The following is an 11,312-nucleotide window of genomic DNA, read 5'->3' as shown; positions in this document are numbered from 1 at the left end:
AAAAAACTTAACCTGGGACGCCAACGCCGACACCGACGCCGACGCCGAGGGTATTACATAAGCTCCCCCAACTTCGTTGAGGTGAGCTAAAAAACATACGAAATCCCTCCAATACATGTAGGTCATCTTGGGACAAAAGATTTTTAAAATCAAAGAAAACAAGATGTGTTTGTGAAACCTGACGCCCCCATATGGCAGCTTATGGCAAGGGATGAATTCTCTCAAATGCATGTTAAACTCCTAAGGTCAAGGCCAAAAGACTTCATACCCAAAGGAAGGTCTTGTTAAAAGGAATACACCTGTGAAATATGAAATCCCTATTTTTAACTGTTCAAAAGTTATGACCAAGGTTCAAGGTTTTTAAAAAGTGGGTCAAACTCTTGGGTCAAGGTCAAAATTATTTATACCAGCTGAAAGGTCTGTCTTGTTACAATGAATACATATGTGAAGGATGAAAGCCCAAGCTCAAACTGTTCAAAAGTTATGGCTAAGGTTAATGTGTGGTATATTTTTGTAAAGGTAGGTCAAACTCCAAGGTCAAGAGGTCAAATTTGGTGGTACCAAAGAAAGGTTTTGTCACAAGGAATACACCTGTGATATATGAAAGCCATACCCCACCCACTAAGTTATAGGCTAGGTTAAAGTTGACAACAGACAGACAGAGAGACAAACAGACAGACAGGACAAACACAATATACCCCCCGGATCTTTCAGTCTGGGGGCATAAAAAGTTTGCATAGATCTAACAGATTACAAGTTTGAAACATACTGTCAAGGTCATCAATTTTTGTGAGGAACATTGCAAAGAAGGCCCTGCTTAGGGTACCCACAATGCCCTCCTCTGAGGCGGGGAAGTTAGGGTAAAGTGTCGCCTGAATGGTGATACCCCCCGCAATCATAAACACCAGGAACATCCTCAACCAAGTAACAAAGTCCTTCTTCATCTGAAAAAATCATAGCATTTGTGAACATAAACCAGTTTAATTCTCAATATTTCTTACATTTCCAACTCTAAAATGATGTATCTTTGTGTGGGGTGGTTTAAGCTTGTCTCCATTGAATTAATTGAAAAGCTGAGGCATGGATGTCAAACACAGTGTCCCAAGCCCTTAAAATAGCCACACAATTTTGCATAGATGTATTTTACACATACCATAGCTCTGAAGCTGATCATCATAGGGCCCAGGACGGGGCTGATGGGAAGGAAAACACTCAGTAACCTGTAGTAGAAGTATAGGAGGCCCAAACTCATGACAAATTTAGCCGTCGTGTACTTGATGAAGGGGATGAACTTTGGTATGATTCTGACCAGTCCGATCACGATCAGAAAGGAACCAATCAGGCATATCTCTATCACTGTCCAGAAAACCTTCATCTCTTTGTATTCCTAAATTTAAAAAGAAAGTAAGATCCAAACTTGTCAACACTACAAAATCAGCAAACCAGAATTCTGGTAGGAGTTAACTTCAGAGTTCCAACTGTAAAGAGTTATTTTCATGTTAAATAATCAGCATGGTTTAACATTAGACATATGTACCTTTCTCTTGATGATGGTTTTTCTGATGATTTCAACCCAAATCATGGCAGTCCAAAAATACACAACAAGATCAATGTAGAAATCTCCACACGATGGTATAATGACTGCATAACTGAACAAGGCCAGGTACATTATATACAGCAACTGAAATACATTTATAAATATTAAGATACCAAACTGTGACCAATCTCAGAAATCCAGTGAACAATCCAAACAGAGCAAAATAATAGACCCCTGGACACATAACAGTGGCTAAGTGAACCCTTAGCATTGTTGGAGAAAAACAAGTAATCCATTCAAAAGCTATAAACAACCTTACTATTGATATACTGTAGATCACTTAATTTTCGCGACATCTTATTTTCGCAAGATAGTCATTGACTCTTGATTAGCAAGACAAAATTTTCGTGAATTATGGTTATTGCTCTATATAATCTTAACTCTTTTCCCCCTGTTGCCACTATTTGACGCACTTGCGATTTCCCTAGAGTGTTTATCTGGCTGCCCCCTGAAGCCATTTTGACTGACTTGAAATGACTGACCATTACATTTAGAACATGCTAATTAAGTACCTAAACATCATCAAAGTGTCACATATTATATATCAATGTTTTGGGAATGGATTGAACTTTCATATTGTCATATAATTTTCTAAGAATAATTAATCTACAATTAACAATATATAGGTGAAACCAGGTAAAATGAATTTTTCACAACTAATCTTCATATTATCCTTTCTATGAGAGAAATTTTCTATAAAATATACCAGTAAACTTAAAATATAATACCAAACCAATTAAAAGGCTCATTATAATTAAGATAGATTAATAATGATAGGTAATTATCTTAGACTTGAGCCAACTAAACTTCCAATCATGTTCAAGCAGGCATGTTTATAAATATTTTATATATTTAGTTGACCACTTCTTGCAAAAGTCTTGGGGAAAATAAATTAATACATGTTTTTATCTAAATCAATGCCCTGATGAAAAAATGCTGAAAGTAGATTATTTAGTACTCATAAAATACATGGGAAATCTGTGGCGGCCATTGTTGTTCTTGTTAAAGATTCTATGATGTTCTTCCTCTCTAATTTTCATTGTAAAATTTTATTTCTATTAAATTCAACTTTAGAACTGATGTAAAAACATTGTGAATGCTAATACAATCCAAGGTATGTTACATAAAATGCAATATTAAGGCTGAATTTTGCTTGTGACAAGGCCAAATTTCTTCTTGTAAACAGACTGGGTGCCATTGTTTTCACACAGGTAAATCTCAAGTGAATTCACACCAAGCTGTGACTTCACTAATTATAGTAACATTACCTAATGTGTAAAACACATGATTGGCTATCATTTAGAGCTGAATTTACTTAGAAACAGGGGAAATCACAGAGCTAATTTAGGGTTGTTGTGTGTATGCGTCAAATGGTGGCATCAGGGAAATGGGGCATAGTGTCAAATGGTGGCATCAAGGGGTAAAGGATGTAATGCATTAAGGGGAAAAGAGTTAAGGAATACTATTATACGCAAGAATTAAATTTTCGCGAGCACACTGTCTCGCGTAATTATGTGAAAATAAAGTTCTCGCAAATAAAAAGTGATTTACAGTAATACATGTCAGACCCAGTATTAACTTGTATTTGCAAATCACTGTAATTAACGGAGAATTTTTAAAATTTTGACATTATGAGACTATAGAAAGCTCTGTTACATCAACCTATTTGTCAGTAGCCTACCAATAAATACTCCAAAGTTGATTATGTTGCATTGATATGTTCAATGTACAGGTGATTATAAAATGTACCATTCACACTGCATACGGTTATTCCTTACCTGACTGAGATAAAACTTGGTGATTGGGGCACTCCACAGGTAGTAAAACTGTAGATAAAGGGGCACCTTAAGGTTTTGTCGACCATAATTCAACATCTCCCTCATTTGGTATTTCATCTGTCCCTTTGTACTCCTTTTCTGGTCATCAAATTTACAAAATAAATTTAGATAAAAAGAATAATCATCCTAAACAAAAGCAATTCTCAGATCTACAACAGTCTGTACTAAGAGTCCTCAGCCTACCCATTTGATTTTCATAGGAATCATGTCTTCACTATCCACTTGGTCTATTTCCATTTCCTCTTCCTCTTCTGAAATAAAACAAAACAAAGAGACCAGATGAAATGGTCTACTTAACCTTACTTATTTTGGACCTAAACAATAACCTAAAACAAGGAATACATACTAGTATATGTATACACGTTACCTGGCGTTTTTGCTTCTGGGTCTTTCTTAATCTCATACGTAATCCAAAACAACATGGGGAAGACGAAAAAGACACTCATGTATATCTACAAGCAAAAGAAGGCTAATAAGCTCCCGATCATCATCATTAAATTATATCTGAGTCACTTTTGACTTGGGATTTTTCCATGTAAAAACTTACATACAGAATTTTGCAAGACCTAGTCCAAAGAGAACATTTTACAACCAAACTCTGTGTGGGAATTCCTACAAATCATGGGATTAAGAGGAACACAATTTACTTTTACATTTTGAAAAACTCATCACCTCTACACTGTTAGGAAATACACCTCATTACTTTTATACTGTAAGAAATTTCAACTCATTACGACCTGATATCATAAAGATGTGAACTGAAGATCCACACATATGTCTTGACTACAAAACTTGAATCCCTTTAGAAACTGAATTAAACACATATCTTGTCACAAACCTCAAATGAATCCAGATAAGGATTCTTAATTAAATGCACATACATGTTTCGTTTAAAAACCAGTTTGGGAATATGAAATTGAAATTGATAAACTTTTGAAAGTGATTTAAGGATATGTCTTGTCTACAAACCTTGAACCAGTTGGGTAGTCTGAACACCCCATAATCCACTTCTCTAATGAGTAGGTTACCATGCCAACGCTGAAGCAGCCATTTCTGACAACTTTTGTGAGCAATGAAGAATTTATTCCGAGCAATGTGGGCTAGTTTTATGGTGGTTTTATTGTTAAGTTCTGGTAGTTTCTCATCTAATGAAGCAATGGCTGTTAGGCATGAATCTTGGTAGCTCAGGTCCAATAATTTAACAGCCTGTTTTCCAAACTCTCTATAATACCAGATCATAAACATAGGTAATCAAAGATTACGAAGCTCACCTTGTTGAATGAAACATATCTGGCGGCCATCAGATAACTTATCTGGAGGCCATCAAAAAATTATTTGGCCATTTTTTAAAAAGTTGATGAATACCACACAAGTGGCCATAGCATAAGCTCTTTAAGCCTTTGGCTAAAAAGGGGCATCTGCATCTCTATGTGTATCCTACTGACAAAATGTCCTAATGAACATAAAGTCACAGAAATAAGTTTATAGCGAGCGCAGCGAGCGTCGCGAAGCGACGCTCGCGAAGCGAGCTCAATAAACTAACGTGTAAGAACAGAGGAAATTCGGATTGAAATCTGTACATACGTCAGCCAAATTTGTCTGTGCAACATTCCCAGAATTCCTGCACTACCCAATGTCTTTTGCGCGAATAAATCAAAAATAGTAAAAAAAAATAAAGGAACAGTGTTTCTTACCGAAATCTTAACGAAATGATTTTGCCTTACCTTATTAAAAAAAATACCCCCATGCCACAACACCGGCTTTCACCTTGCCCTTCGGAAATGATACAAATGGCGTCACCGGAAACTTACAAATTTTGACGATATGCTAATTAAGTCATGTCGGTTGCTTCCGTGAAATAGATAAATAAATAAACAATAACGTAAAGCATAAAAAGCTTTCAGTTTGTAGAAATCTTTCAAAGAAACAAAAAATAACTCTGCAATGTTTTTCGACCGAAATTGTGCTAGATCAATAGTTTAAAACAGACGCTCGGCCGTTTCCGTAAGCTCCGACGAGCTCCGTGACGTCATGTGACGTCAAAGCTAGTCGAAATTCTCGTGCGACTTGATGTTTGAAGTGGCTGATCAATTTTTCAAGTGTTTTGATGGTACAACTGCGCTCGCCTCAACGGTCACGCCGTAAAACATATTAAATAAAATGCATATACATATACATGTATATGGCTAATTATAATTAGCCTAATAATGATGAGTATGATGAGTATTTACATAGCAGAATCACTGAGCTGTCTTTTGATGTCCAAATCTCTGCTGCACCATTTTGTGGCCAGTGTGTGCCAGATCATACTGATTACAAGAGCCATTACCATCGGCTGGTCAGACTGCTTCCATAGAACTCTGGTCAGTGAGGGGTTAAAGGTCAAAACTGACCAGTAAATCAGGGCATTCAAGGCCTTCAAAATACCAGAAGTCTCTGTCGAGACTGAAGCTCTACTGGTTTGTACTTATAGCAAAGGAAGAGAAAAGTACTTAAGCAGTTGGAAATTGAAACTTTTCAACAGCAATAAATAGAATAATGATCCTTGATTAAGTCTCTTTATGTTCTTAGTGCAGTCTACTTGCATGCCACATTTATATTATAATCAGACTAAAATTTTATTTGGAGTAGCATTTTGAAAGAGTTTCACAGAAATGTCTATTTTTAGTAACCAGGGCAACAGCGTCATCGAAATCAAAAACCGATACACAGAATTATGTATCTTATTGTAGTCTACTTGTGTGCCAAGTTATATTGAAATCAGACTAAAACTGTAGAAGGAGTAGCATTTTGAAAGAATTTCACAGAAATTTCTATTTTTAGTAACCACGGCAACACCGTTCATTGAAATCAAAAACTGATATACAGAATTATGTATCTTATTGTAGTCTACTTGTGTGCCAAGTTATATTGAAATCAGACTAAAACTGTAGAAGGAGTAGCATTTTGAAAGAATTTCACAGAAATTTCTATTTTTAGTAACCACGGCAACACCGTTCATCGAAATCAAAAACTGATATACAGAATTATGTACCTTATTGTAGTCTACTTGTGTGTCAAGTTATATTGAAATCAGACTAAAACTGTAGAAGGAGTAGCATTTTGAAAGAATTTCACAGAAATTTCTATTTTTAGTAACCACGGCAACACCGTTCATCGAAATCAAAAACCGATATACAGAATTGTGTATCTTAGTGTAGTCTACTTGTGTGCCAAGTTATATTGAAATCAGACCAAAACTGTAGGAGGAGTAGCATTTTGAAAGAATTCCACAGAAATGTCTATTTTTAGTAACCACCGCAACATCGTTCATCGAAATCAAAAACCGATACACAGAATTATGTATCTTAGTGTAGTCTACTTGTGTGCCAAGTTATACTGAAATCAGACCAAAACTGTAGGAGGAGTAGCATTTTGAAAAATTGTTTACAGACAGACAGACAGACAGATGGACGGACGACGGACGCATTACTATCGCATAAGCTCTTCTGGTCTCTGACCAGTAGAGCTAATAAAAATAATTGTAACCATACATAACCTTCAACAATTTCATATCTATTCAAAGAACATCATTTTATATGAAATGTTAATGTCATTTATAACTGAATAAAATGTAGTTTGAGTTAAATATAAAGTTCTTATTGTCTTGTCTTATGCATGCTTTCATGCATAGGATTTTGCATTTGGGTCATTGTAATATTTTCAATTAACCAGAAGTCTCTGTCATGACTGTAACTCTACTGGTTTGTACTTATCAAAAACCATTGCACTATTTTATGTATTTTTGTGTAGTCTACTTGTGTGCCAACTTATTTTGAAATCAAACTAAAACTGTAGAAGGAGTAGCGTTTTAAAGGAATTTCACAGAAAATTCTATTTTTAGTAACCATGGCAACACCGTTCATCGAAATCAAAAACCGATGCAATATTCTGTGTATCTTAGTGTAATCTACTTGTGTGCCAAGATATACTGAAATCAGACCAAAACTGTAGAAGGAGTAGCGTTTTAAAGGAATTTCACAGAAAATTCTATTTTTAGTAACCATGGCAACACCGTTCATCGAAATCAAAAACCGATGCACTATTCTGTGTATCTTAGTGTAGTCTACTTGTTTGCCAAGTTATACTGAAATCAGACCAAAACTGTAGAAGGAGTAGCGTTTTTTAAGGAATTTCACAGAAAATTCTATTTTTAGTAACCATGGCAACACCGTTCATCGAAATCAAAAACCGATGAACTATTCTATGTATCTTAGTGTAGTCTACTTGTGTGCCAAGTTATATTGAAATCAGACCAAAACTGTAGAAGGAGTAGCGTTTTTAAGGAATTTCACAGAAAATTCTATTTTTAGTAACCATGGCAACACCGTTCATCGAAATCAAAAACCGATGAACTATTCTATGTATCTTAGTGTAGTCTACTTGTGTGCTAAATTATATTGAAATCAGACCAAAACTGTAGAAGGAGTAGCGTTTTTAAGGAATTTCACAGAAAATTCTATTTTTAGTAACCATGGCAACACCGTTCATCGAAATTAAAAACCCATGCACTATTCTATGTATCTTAGTGTAGTCTACTTGTGTGCCAAGTAATATTGAAATCAGACTAAAATTGTAGGAGGAGTAGCGTTTTGAAAAATTGTTTACAGACAGACGGACGGACAGACAGACAGACAGACGGACGGACGCCGGACGCATTACTATCGCATAAGCTCTTCTGGTCTCTGACCAGTAGAGCTAAAAATCATGAAGTTTATCTGCTTATAAACAGAAATCTATTTGTAGACCTTCCTTTCAGCAGTAGGTTTGTCACACACAAACTGTCCAGTAGAGTTCATAGAGAGGTCATAAGAGGACACAAGAGCTTCCAGACTGGTCAGTTTATAAAGAAGGTGATTCAGGTCACATTTCTTCCCGATCACAAAGTCCTTGTCCACTGGATAACTCAGCCCCTACAAAAATAGATTGACAGTCTTACACTCAAATACATGGAGAGGGTAACAATAGCCAATGACTGAACTGTGAGAACAAATTCTATAAATCATTATTAATATCTGGTGTGAGGAAGACCTCGAAGAAAAAAAATCTGGGTACACGAAAAATGGAGAAAAATAAAGTTTATGTGAACAAAACATTGTTCATTTGTTTTAAATTGTAAATAAGTGAATCAAGTGGAAATAGTTAATTTTAAAAATTTCTTTTCAAGTGTCAGCTAATCATTAATTTTAATAAGTAATGCTTCTCAGTGTTTCTAGGAATCTTTACATTTTAAAATCCTTTGGATTTCATTGAACTTCTCCAGGTCTTGTGGAATGCCAGTTAAAAGTTCTAAACCCAGACCTCAGCATTTATCCAATGCTATTCCGTTTTTGTCTTAATTCATCAAGAGCAAAGAATCATAAACAGTAATGATAACCTAAGAAAGCTGTAACAGAAATAAAAGACTACTATGAAGCTCATTAAAATGGTAAATTTTCCAACTAAATAGAACATTTTGAGTTTTCTTTCAGATGTTGATTGTCACATAATGTCCATTTCTTCAGAAAAGAAAACATAATCTGAGATTTCTGAGTTCACAACGAATGTGGTCCTTAAGTAAATTCATAATCTAGAAATGTACATCCAAAGATGCAAAATTCATGCAATTTTGATCTAATTAGCATAAAATGAAAAAGAAAACTGCACCTAAAACTTTTAGTCTGTCCATCCATCCGTCTGTAACACCTTGTTTCCATGTGAAATTTCAAGGAGTCTTTGAGCATTAATAATTTGCAATGAAATTTAAAATACTTGTTAACAACTCCTTACAGCCTAAAGAAGAGTCAGACCCTGCTTGATTTTGAGGTCAAAAGGTTAAAATAATAAATTCTGTTTGTTTTAAAACTGTCATTTTCATACCATGTCTCAAGAAGTCTTGAGATTTTGCAGTGAAATTTTGTACCAAAACCCTCTATGGCCTATGGAAAACCCCTCTTGATTTTCAGGTCAAAGGTCAAGGTCTTAAATTTATACATTCTGTCTGTGTGTAAAAGTTTCATTTCCAGGTGAGATCTACAGAATCTTTTGCAATAAAACTTTTATAACTCCCTATGACCTGCCTACCCCTCTTAAAGTGTCCTGCCCAACCTTCGCGCCCCCCCCCCCCCCCCCCTGATTCGCACATGCTCTTCTTATTTCCTAGAGGGGTACACAGATTCTCTGAATTACTTGTTCAACTAGATGCTGTCATGAGACAGTAATACCCACACTAAGGTGTTTGCCTCTAAATGCACACTTCTTCATATTGGGCTTTACCAAGGAAAAAGTCAATATAATTCAATAATTTACATATTACATGTTTTATCAAATTGAGCATAATATGCTCAGGTGACCATGTGACCCATGGGCCTCCATCTAATAAGTATTTCATATCCTTAATTCATTACTAGTCTGAATTAAACAACAGAATTAATTAATGATGTAAATAAGGTTTGATAAAGGGGGGGGGGTTATAAATTTTTGGCACATAATTGGAACTTTTTAAATCTATTTTCTCATATCTATAAATCAACAAATAATATTATTCAAATTAGTGTAAAGAGTTTTTGATGAATTTTTCAAAATGTGCAAAGTTTATTTATATTTGACAAGGCAGTTCTAAACTTCTTGAAAGCTGCCATATACATGTATACACAATCAATTTAGTCAACCCCCACCCCTCTCCCATCAACACACACACACAAACACACCTAATTTGCCTGTTTTTGGAAATAGGCCTAGATGGAAAGTTAAGATAAAACATCTTTCGTAAGTTGTAATTTTCAATTTGTTCTTGCACTATACATGTATTTGAACACCTGCATCACATTGGGCTTCCGTCACGTACCCAACTTAAGTACTAGTTTTACCATTGGCATTATCATTTTTAGATTTCACTGCACGTGCAGTAGGCTACTAGTGTGGTATACACATCGTTGCATATAGGAATTATTTCATTTTGTGTTTTAATTGGATTATATTTCATGAAGATTACAGGACCTAAATAATGACAATCGGTAAGTACAAAGTTTTGGTATAGATTTGGGTAAAATAGTCTGAAATGCAAACGGTTAGGTTCAAGTTTAAAGGATCAAAGGTCATCCGATGCTTTGACATTCTGAAGAGTTATCCCCCGTTATCAACGTTACATTCAGTTACAAGATCCAGAATTTTTTTCTGGGACTGGGAGGGAGGGGGGTTTCCAGACCAGAATTTCCTGAGAAGCTAAAAAAAAAAGAAGTTATGTTTGGGTCTGTTTTCTAAGGTGGAGGGACACTTAGGGCATACAAAGTCATTTTTATTTCCTCCAGTATATGTTATAGTCCTGCAAATTCCAAGGGGGGGGGGGGGGGTGAGAGGGCGATCAGCCAATCCACTCCCTGTCCCTGTAATGACAAATGATCATGTGACTCCTAAATAGTTGGAAAGTTTTTCCATTTGACTCTCCATAATTTTGTTTCTTGTGTTATTATGTTATGTAAATTTAATGGTATAAAGGTTATGAATTAACCCCTGGAGGTCATTCCCACTCCTAATGAGCTGGAAATGTTCACAATATGACTGCATTAAATTAAATAAAAGTGCATCAATGATAAGATTACTTGACATTTTTTTCATGAATTTGTGTCAACTTATCTTCTGGCGGCGGCCTTAAGAATAGGAATGAAAATCATTCAGAGATGGACCACATTAAACTATTCGTATAATTTTTTTTTAATGTAATACAAGTAGTAGTTTGCATACATAAACAAACAGGGGTCTGGGAAGGGGTGAGGGGAAGGATCGAGTTAATATTTCTTTATGTCTTAATGGTTGAAAACTCCTAAAATGAATGTTGACCTCAAATCTAACTTGTCCTC

The 11,312-nt window shown here is 35.4% G+C and overlaps 1 protein-coding gene across 1 annotated transcript; it reads right to left on the bottom strand.

Annotated features, from left to right (window-relative positions):
- Positions 1 to 769: 769 nt before the first annotated feature.
- Positions 770 to 8,471, bottom strand: LOC134242943 (protein ced-11-like; the record flags this gene model as incomplete). Its single annotated transcript, XM_062725149.1, has 9 exons — positions 8,223 to 8,471; positions 5,667 to 5,851; positions 4,405 to 4,657; positions 3,803 to 3,887; positions 3,619 to 3,686; positions 3,376 to 3,513; positions 1,538 to 1,681; positions 1,154 to 1,387; positions 770 to 944 (listed from the first exon to the last, which is right to left on the bottom strand). Coding segments are annotated over exons 1-9 (1,333 nt in total), but the record flags the coding sequence as incomplete, so codon positions are not given.
- Positions 8,472 to 11,312: the final 2,841 nt, after the last annotated feature.

This window comes from Saccostrea cucullata, unplaced genomic scaffold (assembly GCF_032062105.1).
Source record: "Saccostrea cucullata isolate Sc308-1 unplaced genomic scaffold, CSIRO_AGI_Scuc_v1 ctg13813, whole genome shotgun sequence".
NCBI lineage: Eukaryota > Metazoa > Mollusca > Bivalvia > Ostreida > Ostreidae > Saccostrea > Saccostrea cuccullata.
The sequence above is the reverse complement of the archived record's forward strand: the minus strand, read 5'-3'. Positions and strand labels throughout refer to the sequence as shown.